Source organism: Myotis lucifugus, unplaced genomic scaffold (assembly GCF_000147115.1).
Source record: "Myotis lucifugus unplaced genomic scaffold, Myoluc2.0 scaffold_54, whole genome shotgun sequence".
Taxonomy (NCBI): domain Eukaryota; kingdom Metazoa; phylum Chordata; class Mammalia; order Chiroptera; family Vespertilionidae; genus Myotis; species Myotis lucifugus.
The window spans coordinates 1,245,963-1,267,455 of NW_005871102.1; the positions used below are offsets into that span (position 1 = coordinate 1,245,963).

Genomic DNA, 21,493 nt, shown 5'->3' on the forward strand with positions numbered 1-21,493 from the left:
TGTATGCTGATAGAAATACTCCAGGAGAGAAGAAAAACTGGTGATAAGAAACAAGTCTGTCTGGAAGGACAGCCTTGACAAGATGATATTAGTACAGGAGGAGAGAGGGTGGCCTTAGGTGCAAGTACAGTTTATCCACTCTCACATGAGGAGCACAGAGTCTACTGGCACAGATGCAGGTAGACAGGCTGGGGGTTGATGGAGTGGTGAGCTTGTGAAAGTGCTCTTTTCATTGCTCAGAATGATCAGTGTGTGTAGTGGATCTCTGTGTTCGAGGAATAGATCCGATCTGGTTTGATTAAGCAGTTTTGGTAGTAAATCTACAAAGGTAGATTGATAAAAATTAGAGGGCTGTGAATGCCACAGTCAGGATTTTGAAACCTTATTCAATAGGCTATCACTGAAAGTTTATGAACGTAGAAATGAGAGATGTGATTTATTTTGTAGTAGTAAGTGGAATGGAAGGCATTAATCTCAGGAAAAGGATTGAGGCCTCACTAAGACATATTAATATTAATGGGCATAAGATAAAGGGATATTGTGAAAGAAGAACAGTTAGATCCTCTTGTCTGGAATGGTATGTAGAGCAAGTGAAAGGAAAAGATATGAAGTAACACAAAAGACTCAAGTTTTAAGCTCACATACCTCAAGAATGAAGTCATTTACAGAGAGAATGGGAACACAGGAGGAAGAGTGGGTAATGAGTGGAGACGAAATGAGGAGATGATGGTGAATCTCAGAAAGTGGGTCTGGAGTAATGAAGAGAAAACAGTGATAGAGATATTTGGGAGTCTATTATCTGTAAAGAGATAATACCTGATGCTGGGAATGAATGACCACCATCAACAGAGTGCAGAGAAAACAAAATTCCAAGAATACAACCAGCCAACTCCTTGATGGGCAGGAGAGGAAAGAATGGTAAAAATAAGAGAGAACTAGCATTTAGACAGGTCAGAAGAAAACCAAAAGACTACAGATATAAGCTATTATAAGAGTTTCTATATCAAGGAAGTAGTCAACATTATCAAATGCTGAAGACAAATCAAGTAATTTAAGGACTAAGAAGAAGCCTTTGGAATAAGAAACTGGGAGGTTACTAGTGAACGTTAAGAGGGTTTTATATCAGTAGTGGGAATAAACACAAGGACAACAATAGAATACAAGCTAAAATATCTCAGATGAAGTATTAGGTGAAAAATTAGGGTGATTTTCAGGTCAAGAAAGAACAGGAAAAGTGGTGAAAATAAGAGAGATATTTGATGGAATGAGATACAGAGAAGGAAAACATGGGACCAAAAAAACACAACTAATGACATATGATTTAGAAAAAATGAGAAAACTTTAGTCAAAAAAGATGAGAATGGTAAAATACAGCACAACTTGACAATGAGAGAAAAAAGAAACAAAGGATTCCAGAGAGAATCCTTTGCTGGTGAAATGAACAGCATAGTAAAAAGTATTAAATAAAAATTAGTTGAAATAATATAAAGAGACAGACAAGAATGGGGGCAGAACTTAAATACTGTAGAAAAAATCTGGAATAGCCCATTCTGGGAATGGTAACAAAAAATAATTAAAAGAACCATTGAGCAGCACCGAGGCACACATAGGACAGTCCATTAACATCCCTTGGGTTTACCTGGACTAGGGTCAATGTTTGCTAATAGCTCCAAATGGGGTCTTAGTCGGTTCAAATTTGCTGGATCTCCGGTCCGCTGGAGAGCAATTGTTAGTTCCTGGACACTTTGTGCAAAAGAGGCTGGAGTCTGCAACTTAAAAAAAGAAAAATATTAACTCTCCAAAGGCCAGATAATCCTTTGAGGGGGAAAAAGATTATTTACAATATTACAATCATTTTTGCAATTTATTAAATTTAATTTTATCGTTCCCCACATCCCGAGCTTTGGCCAGATATGTATTGTGCCCTTGCTTCCCTCTGCTATCACGTTCCTTACATGTGAGACCTCTCTAAATTCTCAGTTTGGAAGTACTCTTTTATGTTCTTAGTTTGACTGGCCCTTGGGGTCCTTCCAAATAATTGAAATCTGGAAAGATAGTCTAGAAATAATGCTATACAAAGGACAGAACAATGAAACTGAACTCAAACTCAGTTTTGAGTTTAAGTTCTGTTATATACCAAAGATCATGACACAGGCTATCATCTTTATAGACTCTCTCTAAAAATCAATGGGGGAAAAATATCCTCAGGTGAGGATTAACAATAACAAAAACTATCATTACGAAAGTTTCAATATGTTATAATTAGTTAGTCGCATAATTTCAGACCTAAAAGTTGCAGGTAAAGTTTGGCTAAAGGTATCTAGGGGCCCTAGCCAGTTTGGTTCAGTGGATATAGCATTGGCCTGCGAACTGAAGATTTGCGGGTTTGATTCTGGTCAAGGGCATGTACCTTGGCTGCAGGCTTGATCCCTAGCCCTAGTCGGGGCACATGCAGGAGGCAACCAATCAAAGTGTCTCTCTCACATCGAAGTTTCTCTCTTCCTCTCTCTCCCCCTCCTCCCTCCCTCCCTCCCTCCCTCCCTCCCTCCCTCCCACGCTCTCTAAAAATCAATAGGAAAATATCCTCATGTGAGGATAAACAACAAAAAAAGGTATCTAGGGAAGACTTATAGGACAGAAGAAGTAATATATATCATATTGAAAATTTTGCACCAAGTAGTTATAAAACACATTTCCCAATTCTCCTTTAACATCAATCTTCTACTCATTCAAAGAATTCTATTTGGGGGAGTAGGAAAGAGAGAGAGAGAGAGAGAGAGAGAGAGAGAGAGAGAGAGAGAGAAAAAGCAGAGTAGCCCAGAAAGAGGCTTAGTGATTAAGAACATGGATTCTAGAGTCAGAATACCCCAGTTCAAATCCAGATCTGTCACTAGAGAAATGTATTTAACCTCTTTGTCTCTGTATAAAAGGGATGATAGATGGCTGTTGAGAAGACTAAATGAACTGTTTAAACCACCAGGCACATAGTAAGCTCTCAGTAAGTGTTAAATATTTGGGCAACATCGTGACCTTATTTCTCTCAGTTAATGGTTGGGTAACTCTAAGTATATCATCTCTATGGTTTTAAGTATATAAGGTAAAATAGTAAAAATTAAATTAAATACTATTATTGAACATAGTATATTTATTTACAAGGTGTTTTTATAGCACTTTCCTATATTTCATATTGAATTACAACACATTTATGGTATGCTCCAGGTTGTTGTTTTTTTAGTGTGCTCCAGTTTTAAGAGAATTAAAATTAGCTCTTAGCCCTAACCGGTTTGGCTCAGTGGATAGAGCGTCGGCCTGCGGGCTGAAGGGTCCCAGGTTCAATTCCGGTCAAGGGCATGTACCTTGGTTGCGGGCACATCCCCAGTGGGGGGTGTGCAGGAGGCAGCTGATAGATGTTTCTCTCTCATTAATGTTTCTAACTGTCTATCCCTCTCCCTTCCTCTCTGTAAAAAATCAATAAAATAAAATTAGCTCTTAGAGTCAGAAATAAATAATGAGCCCGATCTAAAATTCATGTGAACTCTAGTGATCTTTTTTTCATCATAACAAACAACACTAAGTAAAAATAAGTTTACTGAAAATTTGATCAAACTTAGAATGGTTGGTAAGTTATTATGTGAAATTTTTCTGCTGAGTATAATATGAAGCCTCAGTGTGTACATCTTCCAGACTTAAATGGCTGCTACAGGCAGACAATAAAGGCACTTAGGAAATGGTTTTAACTAACACAGTGAACAAAACTCAGAGAACAATAAAAGTAGGGAGAGAGGCAACGATATAAAAGAAACGCCAGCCTCTCAAAGAATGAGCGAATGCGTGCTGGAAAAAGCATTAAAACACTAATTAAATATTATATGAAAAATGTCAATTATACCTCAATTTAAAAAAATCTTTATATTAGCAAACTGGTATTTTGATGTGACTAGTTATGACATGACATCGGACTATAGAGAATATAACTTAAATGAGTGTGACGTATAGTACTCACTTTAATACACACTTGTTAAATAAACGAATCACCCAAAATCCAGGATTACTGCAAGAATTCAGGAACAACAAAAGGGTCTACCTTGTCAATAATGGACTGCATATGAGATTTGTGAGACTGGTCTCCATAAAGCAAAGAGGACCACTGGTCTGGTGCGATTCGTAAGCCTGCTTCCATAGCAATCTGAACTATCTGGGAGTCATGCTCTCGCCGCAGAGCTTCATAGGTCCTGAATTCTTCTTTCAGTTGCATCAAAGAGGAATCTTCATCACGTTTGGTGACCTAACAAGACACACATAATCTCATTGTCAGGTAAGGAACAAAATGGGCTTATTCTTTGTAAGAGCATCTATAGATAACAGATAATTTTCTTAAAAAAAAAAAGTTCTTAATTATTTCAGAGAGAGGAAGGGAGGAGGGGAAATAGAAACACTGATGAAAGAGAAACACCAATCGGCTATCGCCTGCATGCCCCCTACTGGAGATCGAGCCTGAAACCCGGGAATGTGCCCTGACTTGGAATCAACCAGCGACCTCCTGGTGAAAGGGACAACATCCAACCAACTGAGCCACACTGGCTGGGCATAACAGATAATTTTTAATGTAACAAACAAATTTCTTATAGTAACAATAGCAAGGTTAAAATGGAGCACACCATTTTGCCAATAAAACATTTCCCCTTTTACAGATGTCAAAATCCCTGGAATGATATCAGAACAGAGAGCCAAATACAGCTGATTTCCTGCTTCAATGACTCTCTATCCAGACCAATTCTCCTTGTAGTCTTGGTGGAAAACTGAGCCAGCTTATTAGTCTCGCCAAATAGAAAAATCTATAAGCCTTGGTTTGATCTATGTTGTTCAGTATCTAACATACAAATTTAATACAAAAAGATTTAAGTTTAATAGGATGCCATCTGTATTCTTTAAAAGAAAAATTGCTAACTTTTCTGAAAAGACTCAGGCAACTTTATTAAACTAAAAGTTTTATTAATTGTTTAGGGAACGGACAATGTTTCCTTTAAGCTGAAATGTAACAGAGGTTCATACCTTGAAGCAGGAGGCTCTATACAGGAGCTGGACAACATGCCCAATGCTAGTTTTAGAGGCTTGAGGGAACCGTGGCTCTAACCTTTGCACCACAAAGAGAACCAATACTTTTCTTGACAAAGCAGAACCATCTTCTAAAGCCAGGAGAACCAACTTTAGAGCTTCCTCCTGCATTGCTAGGAAAAGTTAGGCAAAATCAAAATTTATCATGTGCAGGGATAAGATAAATTCACTTATTAAAAGGGCAATACTCAATAATTTCTGCAGGTATCACTTAAATAGGCAACGCAATGATATATAGTTACGCTTTTTAACCTTTCGGGGGCTTTTTGTATTACATTTTATTTAAGAAAGGAGATAAAAAGTCAATACGTTCAAGAAAAATGTCTATCAAAATGAATAAACTTTTGGCATTAAGGGAAAAGTTAAGTGCTCTGAAAAACTGACGTGGAATCATCCAAACCATAGTTATCAAGTAGAATATTGCTTGGTAATAACAGAATTTGCAATGAACTAGTCGTTGTATATATTTATAGTCCCCAGACCATACTTTTAGAATTACTAGTGTAGTACATATGAAATTTAATTATATACCTGGTCCAAGGAACTGGCAGCCCCGAGCCCTGACTGCTGCCCAAAGATTAGAAGAGAGTTGCTGAGGATTCTGGTGCTGGAGAATGAGTTCTGTAACTGTTCGTTCACCTAAAGATCGAGCTGCTCGCATGGCACGAATCCTGCCTTCTTCTTCCACTAATTGGCAGTGGACCAGAGTCACCAGCTTCCTCTGCATTGGGCGACTCAGAACACTCTGAGTAGTGCTATTCAGACCCACTCCTTTAAATAGAGTAAAAAATTATTTCTAGGTTTACAATGCAACTTTAGAGAGTTCAGAAAAACTTCCTTGGATGGGCTGATTGACTTATGGGTTCTACTAGAATATTTAAAATGAATAACAGAATTACACAAGTGAAGCATTTCTAAAAGTATACAAAAGCTTTACCTCATGCAAATACATTAATGACATTAAACATACCATTATTCATTTTAATCATGGAGAAATAAAGATGAAAAGGCCAGACAATAATAATTAGTTTAAGACCCAAATCTGGAGGTCATAAATAACAAGCTGTAATGGCAAGATAATAATGGCAACTTCCAATTTTATTACCTTCCCTATAGCACACCATATAAAACTGAATAGAAGGCAGACAATTCAGTTGCCAAATGATAGTGAGCCCTTCTGAAACCATTATTGCATTTATACTTATACTTATTTCTGTAACTCATTCAAATAATGCTTCCAACATCACATAAACTCTCAATTCACTACTTTGTTTGATATGGTTTGTAATAACATTATTTAGCATTAGTGAGTTTGATTTACACTAAATAAATTAATTTCATTAACATTCGTTTACAGCCCACAATTTTTATGGTAATAAAAGTATTTTTTAATAAACATTTGCTTAGTATTACTAACTGCACCCGACTTACCTCTAGCGCTGCTGAGTGGTTTCAGGTACAATGCTAATTCTTCTACACATTTCCTGGCTTCGTCATAATGCTTTGTATCTTCAACCCCACTACACAATGTAACGGGCTGCTGCTCAGGGACCTAGAGATCAAAAGAAGCGGTCTGCGTCAGTGCTTACTAATCAATTAAACAAGTGCTTTTTTGAGTATGTTTTACGCACTGCCATTTAACACCAGTAACATCAAAACTCCCATTAAATCTACTGGATTCTTAAAGAACTTCATATTCTTTTAAGTACTATTCCTTCCATATTTTTTCCACTCCTACCCCAGCCCAAAAAACTAATCTATTTCTGTCTCTATAAATTTGCCTATTTTGGACATTTCATATAAACAGAACATAGAATGATACAATAGCTTCCAAAGTGGCTGCACCATTTTTGCATTCCCACCAGCAATAAATGAGTTTCTGTTGCTCCACATCCTCACCAGCATTGGGTGTTGTCAGTGTCTTGGATTTTAGATATTGTAATTGGTGTAGTAGTATCTCAGTGTTTTAATTTGCAATTCCAAATGTCAAATGCTGCTGAGTTCCTTTATTTGCTCATATGCTATCTGTGTATCTTTTTGGTGAGGCATCTGTTCGGAGCTTTGTCTATTTTAAAATTATGTTCTTTTTAATAAGCTGTAAGAGTTCTTTACATATTCTAGATGCAAGTTTCTTACCAGATATGAGTTAAAATTATTTCTCTCATTCTGTGGGTTATTCTTTCACTCTCTTGACAATATCCTTTGAAGCACAAAGTTTTAAATTTTGATTTAGTTCAATTTATCTTGTCTTGTGCTCCTGAGTGTCATATCTTAAAAAAAAACAAACCACTGCCTACTCCAAGGTCATAGATATATCTAGGCCTATATTTTTCTTCTAAGAGTTTTATAATTTTAGCTCCTACATTTACCCTTTGTTCCACTTTGAGTCAATTTTTGTACATGATGTGAGGTAGAGGTCCAATTCATTCTTTTACATTTGGATATCAACTTTTCCTAGAACATTTTGTTGGAAAAACTGTTCTTTTCCCATTGAATGACGTTGGCAACCTTGTCAAAAAAATCATCTGACTGTACATTGGGTTTATTTCTGAACTCTCTATTCTATTACATTACCTAAATATGTTTTTATGCCAGTACCACACTCTCTTGATCACTTTAGCTTTGCAGTTTCAAAATCAGAAAGTGTGATTCTTTTTTGTTCTTCTTTTTGAAGATTGTTTGGCTATTTGAGGCCCTTGTGACTCCATATAAATTTTAGGGTGAATTTTTCTATCTCTGAAAAAAAGAACCACCACTGGGATTTTGATAGTGCTTACAATAAATCTGTAGATTACTTTGGATATATTATCATCTTAATAATACAAACTCTGCCTCTCCATGAGCATGTGATGTTTTTCCATTTATTTATATATTTTTAAATTTCAGCAAACTTTTATAGTTTTCAGAGTACAAGTCTTTCACTTCCTTTGCTAAAATTATTCCTAGGTATTTTATTCTTTTTGATGCTATTGACTTACATGTGTTTTTTAAAAAAATATTTTTATTGACTTCAGAGAGGAAGGGAGATATAGAAATATCAATGATGAGAGAATCATTTATCTGCTGCCTCCTGCACACCCCCTATGGGGATTGAGCCCGCAATCTGGGCATGAGCCCTGACCAGGAAGAGAAGACCTCCTGGTTCATGGGTCTATGTTCAATCACTGAGCCGAACCAGCCTCGGCTGGAATTGTTTAAATTTCCTTTTGGGTTGTTCATTGTTAGTATAGATATACAATTAATTTTTGCATGTTGATTTTTTAACTGCAACTTTGGTTAATTAATTTATTAGCTCTAACTTTTCTTTTTTGTTGTTATTCTTCACCTGAAGGTATTTTTTCCATTGATTTTTAGAGAGAGTAGAAGGAAAGAAGGAAGGGGGAGAGAGGGCGAGAAAAACATTGATGTGAGAAAGACACATCGATTGGTTTCCTCCTGCACATGCCCCAACCAGAGCCAGGGATCGAACCTGCAATCAAGGTACATGCCCTGGACCAGGAATCAAACCTGCGACCTCCTGATGCCAGGGCCAACACTCTAACCACTGCGAAACACCAGCCAAGGCTCTAACAGTTTTTAAATGGAACTCTTTAGGGTTAAAATAGTAGATATTATGTGTTAAAATGCATTCGATCCTACCCTCAAATTTCACAAACATTAGCTGTTTCAGTTAAGATATGAGAACGACTTACTCATTTTGTAGGGGGAAAATCAGTTCATCCTTAGATATCTTTACGAAAAGATATCTGCCTCCTGCATGCCCCCTATTGGGGACTGAACCTGCAATCTGGGCATGTGCCCTAACCAGGAATGGAACCAGTGATCTCTCCAATGCATGGGATGACACTCAACCAACTGAGCCATGCCAGCCAGGGCCAATAAGTCTATTTTTAATATGTTCCCAAAATGTCATACTGGAATTTTCAAAATAAAAAGAAAAATGATTATAAATAAAAAATTAAGTATAGGAAGAAAAGAAAAAGCTGCACTTTCCCTTTGGACAAATATTTTATAGTATTGCTGATGACATCGAAACAAGTATATAAGTAAATTAAGTTTTCCTTTTGAATAAGAACTGCTCTCTTTACCTTCAACATACATAATATTAACCTTCTCTACTTTCTGCAGCCTTTAGGATATCTGAGTGGGGTTAGATCCAAAATTTCATTATATTTATTCTGATAACGATTTACAGTAAACAGATGGTACTTTGGACACTATGCAAATTAATCTGGTGAGGGGTTATTTAAGTGAATCATATCTGGCTTTCAAAACCCTGCCTCCCATGACTTTGTGAAGCCTTCTGAAGATACCACTGATCTTGAATTAAAAAATACTGACATAAAACTTTCAAAGTATTACTTTCAGAATTACCACACTAAACTTTATGGTTATCTAGGGATATTTGCTCCTACCCTAGATAAATGGTTCCCAAAGGCTGTGGGCTACAGTTTCTTGTCACCTTCTTCTTCTTTCATTTTGATTAATATCTACTAAGTAAAATTGTCTTAAGAAGCTTCACTTTTCTTATTAAGTAAAATGCAATGGTTTTGTGAATAATATTTTCCTCAATATAAGAGGTCCTTGTGACTTCTTAGGTTTCTCTAGTAATCGGAATTGCTAAATTTGTTGAGAAAGTTGGACACCAGATTAAAATATTGTTACCGTATTATAACTGAGAAACACTGGACTACCACTGTAAGTCTCCTAAGAGAATGAAATAAAGGATTTGCACAGTACTGAACAGAATTTTATCTATTTAAATAGAGGGCAATATTATCAAGTTTTAATTCAACAAATTTGCCTCAGGAGGAAAACACACACAGAAATTAAAAAGTATAGTAGGTCACCCATCATACCTGAGCACCCACTAGCTGAAGCAACGCTGAGTTCACGGGAAGGAGCTCAATGTCAGTATTGATAGTGGTCTGGTCAAATGGGCAAGCCTTCCGGTGGAGTTTATTCAGGCACATCTTGCAGACAGTATGGCCACAACCCAAACTGATGGGCTTTCGAATTGTTTCGTCGAAAGTCTGAGTGCAAATCGGGCAGGAAAGGAAATCCGTCCACTGTGGAGCTTGTACAGGCATTGCTTCTGGAGTTACAATTCACTAACACACACACACACACACACACACACACACACACACACACAATATCTAAAGCAAAGATTCCACTGGAATCAAAATCTTTGAAAAAAGTTTATCTTTTTTTTAATAGTTTCTGTAGATACAGTCAGCACATAGTGTGAAATATAACCTGGAAAACAAAGAAAAAGAAAAAAAATCAATCTCCCTTTTTAAATTACACTGTCTTCTCAGCCTACTACCTCCAACCTTTTATAGTGCATTTATATCACCATACCCTCTTATTGCCCTTTTACAGAATTAGAGCCATAATAAAACATCCAATCTCAGCCCCTCAATTTAAAGATGAGGTACAGACCCCAGAAAGACAGAATAACTTGCCTAAGGTGACACACGAAGTTAGTAATAACATTAAAAGATCCAAGACCTAAGTCTCTCAAGTTTATCTAAATCTGTGATTGTTTTATATTTAAAAATTAGCCTTTTTAAGGTGGTCAATAATATTCTGTTTTTTAATCTGTACACCAGTTACATGAATCTGTTCAGCTGTGAAGTTTTATCAAGCTCTACACTTACAACATGTACATTCCTGTTGTATGTTAACCCCTCAATAAAGAGAGAATTGGCCCAAAATAAAAACTACCTTAAACTATTTTATCATCAAATTCGGTATGGGTAATGAGATAAAAAGAGATTGTACTGTTTTTTTAAGGTTTATTTTTAAGATTTATTTTTAAGGATTTTAGATATTGTTTTTTTTTAAAATGTTTTATTTTATTGACTTTTTAGAGAAAGAGGAAGGGAGAGGGAGAGATAGATAGAAACATCAATGATGAGAGAGAAACATCGATTGGCTGCCTCTTGCACGCCTCCCACTGGGGATCCAGCCTGCAACCTGGGCATATGCCCTGACTGGGAATCGAACTGTGACCTCCTGGTTCATAGGTCTATGCTCAACCACTGAGCCATGCTGGCTGGGCAATAAACATATTTTTTAGAAAATAATAAATAAATCTCAATATTTATATCAATAAAATGAATAATTAATATTATAATTTTTCTCAGAGCTTTTTGTTTTACAAAGAAATAAGATCTTCTAGTAAGAAAAGTGTTTCAATGAACAATAAACAATAAGACCAATGACTCGTTCTACCAGCTCAGTAAGTAGTCTCCAGATATCCAACTCCAACTCTCATAGCTGCTGTGTACCACTCAATTCAAATCCATGCCTCTGCAAAATAACAAATAACTATATGTTGTGAGCCTCAAAGGTTTAACTGTGGTTAAAGCAACTGCTAAAGAGCTACTATAAACTTACGACAACATGATATAACAGAGCTTGGTTTTCTGAAAAAAATCTGTGTGTCAGGCATTATTTTAGGTATTTTCAGATGCTTCTCTTATTTAAAGAGGCCCAGTGCCTGAAATTAATGCACTGGTAGGGTCCCTAGCAGATGCTAGTCAGGGCCTCCCTCCCTTCCCCCTGCCGGCCCTGCCCCCTGGTGGAACTCCCCGACAACTCCCAGTTGAGGGGACAATTTGCATACTATGCTTTTATTATATAGGATCTACCATAAATCTAAATCACAATATAATATCTGTTAGGTATTTTAGCATTTTCAGTATTCTATACACAGTACCTTATTAACTGAATGCTCACAACAATGATATAATGTCATTATCTCCATTTTAAAGATAAAGAAACCGAAGTACAGCCTGGTCAGTGTGGCTCAGTTGGTTGGAGTGTCGTCCTGTACACTGAAAGGTTGTGGATTCAATTCCTGGTCAGGGTGCATACCTAGTTTGAGGGTTCAGTCCCCAGTCAGGGCACATATGGAAGGCAACCAATTGATGTTCTCTGTCAAAGTGATGCTTTTTTCCTTTCACTCTCTTCCCCTCTCTAAAAGTAATAAGCATACCCTCAGGTAAGGATTAAAAAGAAAAAGAAAAGAAATCAAAGTACATAGAAGTACTCAAAGACTCAAGGCTAGTAAATGGCAGGATTGGGATTCAAACTCAGACAGACCTAACTCCCAAACTGGTACTTTTAAATCCCATAATTTGTGCCACCTTACAGATGAAAGTTAATAGTCACTAAAGTGAGGGAACTTTTAGGGGTGATGGAAATGTTCTAAAATTGAATTATGGTGATGGTGCACAATTCTGTAAATTTACTAAAAATCATTGAACCGTGCACTTAAAGTAAGTTAATTTTATAGTATGCAAATTATACTTCAATAAAGCTGCTAAAATAGTCATTAAAGGCTTTTTATAAAAGGTCAGTTTCAAATGTAATAACTTAAAAATATAAAGACACTTCAGATTTGTTCTATGAGCATAGCGATACCACTGTTAGTCATATTGCTTTGAGGATTCCATTCACATATTATAAACTGACATTTTAAATGTTTTAAAGCATATTACCATCTCCTCTATCACAGGTTCATCTTATCTGCTTCTGATTTAGAGGGCAAAACATAGAAATTAAAATTCATCAAGTATCTACTCTGGGCCAGTCACTCCTCCGAGGCATTACTAGGCCCATTTTATAGAAAACTGCTGAGCTGCTGCAGCATTAAATAACTTGCCCGAAGCTATAAACTGTGGAACTAAGACTAAAACTCAGCTCTTATATGAATTGAAGCATAAGTTGCTCTGAGAAAGATATTATATCAAACAAAACCTACTGTCTGTAAGAAGGCAATCTTGATCTATTCCCACCCTACCCTATGAGATGAGTTTATCTCATTATTCTTGGCCTTAACTTAATCTAACATTTCTCTGGAACATTTCCATAGCAACCAACATGCAGGGCAACACCAGAAAAAAGTTTTAACTATCTTGAAAAATAAAGCTAAAAGCAGGAAATAAAAACAAAAAGAAGAAAAATAAGTGAAGGCTTATTGTAACTATTCAGTGTTATAATTCTCAGAAGAATATAAATTAATTTACAGATAAAATAGTCGGAGATGTTTGAGAAAGAGCAAGGTTTCTCCAGCAATAATACCCTGTGAAGAAAGACCTGATTGCACAACATCCTAGATATAAATAATTTCATATGCTAATGTTAGTACTAATGGAGAAATACTTGGGACAAGTATGATGAGAAGGGCTTTTGATTTAGAGGGGGAAAGGCCTGAAAAATAGAACTTGATAAAGAAGGGTTAAGAAAGCTACAAAGGGTTCAATTAGGTCGCTTACTTACCCAGTGTGCAGAGGGACAAAAAGAAACATTTCTACCTCCAACTTAATGACAAACTTAGGAGAAACAGTAAAAAAGATAAACCCATTCCTGGGGAAGCTGCCTGATCTGAAGCTGAAACAGTACTCTAAGCCGTGAATGACTGTGTCTCACTTTGTGTCCACAGTCTGAAGCTCCAGGTTTCTATTCTATGTAACAAAGTTACACGTTGTGTGTAAATGTGCTATGCTGAAGAGGAAATCAGCAGTGATTAAGAGGTGATAGAAGGACAAGGCCAGACTCAAAAGCATCATCTTTAAGATCCTTTAAGCAGAAAAACCGTACCCATTATAGCAAAACAGCAAATAATTATTTTCTTCTTTCAGTCTTTGCATTAATACTCTGCGAAGTGGTACATATACTATACTATCAAGTACATAAGTATATCATCATCATTTAGTGGTAATCCAAACATCAAGGACATAACGAGAACTAATAAAATCAAGACAATTTTGGAATACACCAGGCATTTTAGTTCATCTGTCATCTGTTAACTGCTTTCAAATTAAATGCAAACTTCTGAAATTGGCTGTTTCCTTTGTAAAAAATGATGTCTCCTTAATTAAGGTTGTTTGCTAAATCATAAAGATAACTCAGTCCCATACAAAAGATTCATGAATAAATTTTGAAAAGTAGGCCAAATATTTTAATGAGACTTTAGTTTTTCAGATCACATCTTGAAATCGTCCTCCTGCTACAATAATGGCTCCTTTTTGTAGAGGAAGTTTGCTCCCTGTGTACCCAGAAGTTATTTTGAGACACAATGACAAATCTGATTGGCAAGTAGTCAATAATCATGACTGTAGGGGGAAAAACTCACAATGAAAAGAAAATCTAACTGTGCCTCATGAATTTATATTTCAGATTGTTAAATACTAATCTATAGACTGAGAAATCCAGTGAGAATGAGACATCTTAAGGAGTAGCACTAGTATTATTTCTTTAACTTATCCCACTTTACTATTTCTTTCCCCACCAGCACACTTAAATCCTTGTTTAGAGAAGCTAAAAAACACATTTCTATCTCCCACCTGTCTTATTTAAAATTTTTTTAAAATCATTCAATCCCTGTCCCTGCCTTCTTCTAGACTCTATTCTCTAACCCCCTTACCTCTCAGTTGTCAAACTACACTTTTTCCCAACCACTATTTTGAAATGACTTTAACTGGCATATCAAAAACCTTCTTATGTTCAATAGTCACATTTCAGTCCTTAACTTTCTTCTTTCTATACAGCATTAATAATGTTGACCAGTTGCCCTAGCTGGTTTGGCTCAGTGGATAGAGCATCGGCCTTCGGACCAAAGGGTCCCAGTGTTCAATTCCGGTCAAGGGCTAGGGCACTGACGCGTACCTTGGTTGCAGGCTCCTCCCTGGTCCAGGCTCATGCAGGAGGTAACCAATCGATGTGTTTCTCTCACATCAATATTTCTGTCTTTCCCTCTCTCTTCCACTCTCTCTAAAAATCAATGGAAAAATATCCTCGGGTGAGGATTTAAAAAAAAATTAATGTTGACGAGTTTATTACAGCAAATGCTACCCCACTTTGGCTTCTATAATGGCACACTGTCCAAGTACTGCAGGCCACTCCTTGTGTGCTGCACTTGAGGGCTTCTCCTTCTCTGCCCATCCTTGGAATATGTGTGGTTCCCTCAGAATTCCTTCCTCACTTCTCTTCTCTACAAAATTTCCTTGAGTGATGCCATCTATTTTTCAGCTTTCAACTATCAACTAGATGCTGATGACTTCCAAATCTATATCTCAAGTTCAAACCTCTCTTCTGAGTGCCACGGCCATATAACCAGTTGGCTACTAGTCATTCATGTTTAACTAGGTCTCAAACCATTTCAACCTAATGAAACCTTTTGTTCTCTAAGTCAATGACTGAGTGACTTAGCTGCTGACAGAAGCATTGGGGAATCATCCTTGACTACTTCCTTTTCCTCAAATCTGCCTCCTCAAATAACCAATCACCATGTCCTATTCATTTTATTTCTTCAATGTTTCTTGAAATCCTCCCATCCATTCCCAATACCTTAGTTTAGGTTATCAACATCTCTTACCTGGGTAACTGTGACAGTTTTTTAATTGGTGTCCCTGTTAACAGTATCCCCATCAATCAAAGCTAGGCTATATAACTAGATTGTAAATTCCTTAAAATCAGAGAATATCTTGGGGATTTCCCCTCGCTTGCTTTTTGCTCTATAGTTGTAATATAGAAAAAGTCAGCCAATATACATTAGCAAACCTATCAAACTGGAGTATTTGTTTTCTCCAAGACAACGTCAATTAGGCTAATGGAAAAGTTTAAGGCCTTAGCATCCAGAATAGCACGCACAGCTCAACAAGGATATACATACAAGACTCGAATACCACTATAACGAAACTGGACCTAAAAGACATCCATAGAATACTACATCCAACAACAGCAATTTTTTTTTCAAGCGTACATAGAACACTCTCCAAAACAGGCCATATGCTAGGCCAGGACAGGAACCCAAGAACTGTTTAACCCTACTAGTTTATTTAAAAAATAAACAAACAAAAAACAGATTATGGCAACTATTTCTTTTGAAGAGAACTACAGGAATATTTTACTAGAACACACTGAGAAATACTCAGGGGACTGAAATAGAAAATGACTCCTAATTTTACATATAATGTATTGAAGTATGGCATACATACAAAAAGATACACAGATCGAGAAGGTTCAGTTCAATGAATTATCACAAAGTGCACATACCAACAGACATTATTACCAGCATCCCGGCTAGCATAAGGCTCAATAAACCCTTTGTTTTAGAAAAGCGTTCACATGAAAGTTTTTGTTTCACAATCCCAACTACAGGATATTCTGGAAAAGGCTAACTATGGAAACAATACAAAGATCAGTGGTTGCTAGAAGTTGGGGTGGAGGAGGGATGAATAGGCAAAGGACAAAGGACTTTTAGGGTAATAAAAATATTCCATGTGATTTATACTATCACGATAGATACATGCCATTACATATTTGTTCAGACCCATAGAATGTACAACACCAAGAGAGAACCCAAATGTAAACCATGAACTTTGTCAATATAGGTTCATCAATTGTAACAAAATGTACCAATCTGGTGGTGGACGTTGACAATGGGGGAAAAGCTACACATGTGTACAGACAAGGAGTACTGTATACAGGAAATCTCAGTACCTTCTTTTCAATTTTGCTGTGAACCTAAAATTGCTTTAAAAAATAGTCTTTACAAACAACAAAATTAGAAATCAACAATTGAATCTGAAATCTCCCTCAAATATAGAGATAGATTTGCTACCCCCATCTTTCCTCTCTGCCTCACCATTTTGTTATGTACCTAAGAAGATTCTTAAAGTTTTACCTTAACATCTGAGTATAATGAATTAATTAATGGCAACCATTAGGGGAATAGGTGCTGCCACTTCAATATTCAATGATGCTTTCATAAGAGTATTACCTTGTTTGCGCTGTGATAGTCTAAATTACTCACTTAAATAGATTTAAACAGAATATTTTCTATTCTAAGAATTTTATTTCAAAAAGTCAACTTAAAAAAAAAAGTGGTAGAAAGAAAATAAATTCGAGGGTCTTTTGTAACCTTATGAGCTGGTTCTCATCCACTGCAGTTCTACATAATAAAATGACATTTCTGAAAAAATTGACTCAGAGCAAATGAGTCAATCCAAAGAACCCATAATTCAATTTTTGCTAAATAAATGGGGAGTCTTACATTTACTTTTTAAAAGTTTTTAATAAATTTAAAGAGGCTAGACTCAAGCAAAGAGTGACAGTTTTAATCAAAACAGTTCAAAAACTGCTACAATGGAGTAATGTAAAAGTTGACATATAAAATATGGGTTTTAAAAGCAGTAACTATAGGGGAAGTATTTCAAAATGAAGATTAAAATCCAGGGTGTGCTTTTTTAAGTATAGTACTTAAATATGGAAGACTACCACTCTTAACAGAATGTCTCCACGAAAATGGACTTTTGAGCAAGCATAACCAGTATGCAGAGAAGGTCAAATCCAGATCATACACAGCATGACTACTTTGAGCAAAAGTAGAGGTACAACCCACCTGAAAACACAGACTAATATGAGGGTCTCCATTTTTCAAACTCTGGAAACTTTAACATGATGAGTTTAGGGAAATACAAGTTCATGTGGCAACCCATTTGGATTCTACAGATCAAAATGTAGTTTGAATAGAATCCAAATGTAAAACTAGCACCAACAGAGAATTTCGGATACCAATAATGTTCAGTTAAATTCTATTTATCCTTACCAGCCAATTTGTATTAGTACTGGAAATTAATTTTTGTTATCTAAAATGGGTCACACTTAGAGGGAAAAAAGTTCCATCATAAATTAAAGAAAAAAATCCACTAAGTAGGATAAATTTCTTCATTTAATTCTTTTTTAAAAAAACATTTTTTTATTGATTTCAGAGAGGAAGGGGGAGAGAGAAAGAGAGAAATATCAATAATGAGAGAGAATCATTGGTTGGTTGCCTCCTGCAACCAATTGATTGATCCCCTACTGGGGATCGAGCCCACAACCCGTGTGGCCCCTGGCTGGAATTGAACCCGGGACCTTTCAGTCCCCAGGCTGATGCTCTATCCACTGAGCCAAACCAGCTAGGGCCTTCATTTAAGATTCTAATTGTTTAAAGAACAATACATCACTATTAAATCTATAGCAATAGCCTCTGTACTTTTGATTTGTAAGTAGTATATGTTAAATTACTCAGTATTTAATGAAATAGTCCTCAATAACCGCTTTCAAAGTGATTCTAACTTCAACAGAGATTGTAAAAGCAACCCCAACTAATGGGGATCTTAAGAGAGAACTAGAATAGGAAAATCTAAATTCTAATCTCAGTTATGCCATTAATTAGCTCTGAGATCTATATACATTTGATAAATATTCAAAAGTTTTAGAGCAAAATAAGAAAAAAAAAGGATGACTCCAGGTTGGGAACAATGAAGAGTGGAGTAAAAGATGATGCCCTGATAGGAAAATGAGGAAGCCACACTACAAATGGGCAACATTTGGAAAGTCTGGGGCTTTGGGAGAGTAAAAGGTTTTAAATTATTTCAAGGTTAGGGTTGCCAGCAGTGGAAGTGACAACGCATAGAAAATTGTAGGCTTGAGGACAAATTGAGGCCATGTAAATAGGTAAATTCTCTGTGAGAGTGACTATAAATGAAGGACTAAACCTTTGGGGAATAGTTTACATCAGCACTCTTCAACAGAACTTCTGAGATGATGAAAATGTTCTATATGTTTCCAATATAAAAGCCAAAAGCCACATGTGGCCATTGAGCTCTTATAATGTGACTACTTCAAGTAAGTAACTAAATTTTAAATTTTATTTGACTTTAATTAATTAAAACTTAAATGTATCCATACAATGGAGTATTGTTTAGCAGTAAAAAGAAATGCACTATCAAGTCATGAAGACATGGAAGAAGCTTAAATATACATTGTTAAGTGAAAGAAAACAATCTTGCCCATAGAACTATACAACACAAAGAGTGAATCCTAATGTAAACTATGGACTTTGGTTAGAAATAATTTATCAATACTAGTTCACCAATTACAATAAATGCACCACACTAATGTGAGACATTAACAAAGGTAACTGGGGAAGCTGGCTGTATATGGAAACGTATACTTTCAGTGCATTTTTTCTATAAATCTAAAACTATTTTTAAAAAATAAAATCTATAAAAATTTTTTTAAATAAGTAGCCACATGTAGACAGTGGCTGATATTGAATAGCACAGGTCTATATTAATAAGACTGGTGTGGGAAGAAAACAAGAATAGTATTTTATTTTTGATAAAATACACACACAGTTAATGCTAAACTGTACAAAGTTTATGTGTAGCTTTAATATTAACATTTTACATCAGAACTTTTTTCAAATATTCTAGATATCTTCCTAAAATGATTTTTTGTCAAACAGATTTAAGGAGGAAAATAACATTTATTGACTGGGTACTAGATGTCAGGTAGTATACTAAAGACATATGTTATCTCATTTAAATTTCAAAACAATCTTTAAGAGAAGGTATTACCCTTTCTGTTTTTAGAGATGATGAATCATAATGCTTAAATGATAAAAGATGAAAACCTAGCTACATATGACTCCAAAGTCTATGTTCTAATATACTCTGTACATATTTTTATGATTCCCAAAATTACAAACATTTTCCCACAATAAATTTATTATCAGGAACTCTTAAAAATCTGGAGTCATCTTTTTCTTATTATTCTCTAAAACTTTTGAATAAGTTATATAGCACAACACAATAATTAACCATACACTATAGGCATAGTACTCATCAGAGTAATGAGGTACTATGCCTATATCAAATGGCCCCAAGCTAACCTGGTTTTTTCCTGTCACCCTCCTTGCATCTTTTAATCTGCTATGGGATTAGAAAAGAGACAATCAAACTTCTTAGAATTACCTACAAAGCAAGAGATTTTCTAAGCCAGTACTTTAATCAGATGATTTAGTTAATTAATTTTGTGACAGTTAAAGGTCTGTTATCAACTTATTTTAAACTGGAACCTGGATAGATAAAATACTATTCTATAATAAAGTTAAAAATATAACAATCCGGTTTCATTCACAAATCTTCCACTAAATCACATTTTCAAGCACAGACCTTTAAACATCACCCACTTAAAGATGTTATTTTTTTTGGGGGGGGGTGGGGGTGGGGAGGGAAACATCTGAAATACTTTCGAAAAAGATAAATTTTTAAAAAGATGTTATTTTTATTACATACAGTACACTAGCTTTCCAATAAATGTTACTATAAAAATTAATGAGTTATATGTAAAAACACAAATTATTTATAAAGAATTGATATTTTCCCGAAAAAAATCACTATTTAAAAAATGCAAGCCCTAGCCGGTTTGGCTCAGTGGATAGAGCGTCAGCCTGCGGACTAAAAGGTCCCAGGTTCGATTCTGGTCAAGGGCATGTACCTTGGTTGCGGGCAGATGTTATTTTTATTACATACAGTACACTAGCTTTCCAATAAATGTTACTATAAAAATTAATGAGTTATATGTAAAAACACAAATTATTTATAAAGAATTGATATTTTCCCGAAAAAAATCACTATTTAAAAAATGCAAAAAAAAAATGCAGAAATTTTACTGCATTGAGTCCTAAATAGTCTTATATAATTCTTTTTAATCACTTCTTAAGTTGTTCTTAGAACTAACTTTATTAATTACATAACTTTTCCCTAAAAGGGGGAAGGTTAGTATCAAAATTTAAATTCTTTCCTTTTTTAAAAAAATATTTTTATTAATTTCAGAGAGGAAGGGAGAGGAAGAGGGAGAGACAGAGATAGACAGAAACATCAATGAGCGAGAATCATTGATCAGCCCCCTACTGGGGAGGCAAGCCCACAACCTGGGCATGTGCCTTGACCAGGAATCAAACTGTGACCTCCTGGTTCATAGGTCGACATTCAACCACTGGAACCACCCTGGTCAGGCTAAATTCTTCTTTTCCACTTAGACCTCTTGTAACCTATTACAAATCTTTACTAATAACATGAAATCTGTATTTCACTTCTCACCATACATTTTAAGATTTCAATAAACTAGGGAAGTACCATTCTGAATTTAAGATAAGGATAAAAGAATATTTTCAAAGCCCAAAACTGAAACTTGGAACTTAGTAGCAATGTTAAATTTACCGAAGTCCAAATTTATTACGTTATTCTAAAAATAAAAAAAACCTAGTTGTTTTCTCCCTCAATCAACCAACTAAAACAATCCGAAAAAGCTAAAAAATCAATCGCGTCTGTAACAATGTCTATGTTTCTGGAATGAGTCACATATAAAGGTTTCTAAGATTTATTCAACAAGGGATAAAAGCAGAGTTCAGGCAAATCTAAATATCCCAAAACATGGCTGAATAAAATAGTCACAAAGTTAGATTTATAAGGATAGGATCAAAGATTATCAATCTAAAAAAAAAAAAAAAAAAAAAAAAAGGTTATCA

At 35.5% G+C, this 21,493-nt stretch overlaps 1 protein-coding gene across 6 annotated transcripts in view; it reads right to left on the reverse strand.

Annotated features, from left to right (window-relative positions):
- The window catches only part of RC3H1 (ring finger and CCCH-type domains 1), a 44,811-nt gene extending 33,844 nt beyond the window's left edge, over nt 1-10,967 (reverse strand). For 3 of the 6 annotated variants that reach the window (XM_023753951.1, XM_023753949.1, XM_023753950.1), the window contains exons 1-6: nt 9,975-10,374; nt 6,547-6,667; nt 5,647-5,886; nt 5,053-5,228; nt 4,085-4,285; nt 1,640-1,772 (exon numbers count right to left, since the gene is read on the reverse strand). In XM_023753951.1, coding sequence (XP_023609719.1) covers nt 1,640-1,772; nt 4,085-4,285; nt 5,053-5,228; nt 5,647-5,886; nt 6,547-6,667; nt 9,975-10,205 — 1,102 coding nt within the window. In that variant the 5' untranslated portion in view covers nt 10,206-10,374. Of the gene's footprint in view, nt 1-1,639; nt 1,773-4,084; nt 4,286-5,052; nt 5,229-5,646; nt 5,887-6,546; nt 6,668-9,974 lie in introns of all 6 variants that reach the window. The other 3 variants (XM_023753947.1, XM_023753948.1, XM_023753952.1) reach the window with 3 other exon arrangements.
- Between the last annotated feature and the right edge of the window lie 10,526 nt (nt 10,968-21,493).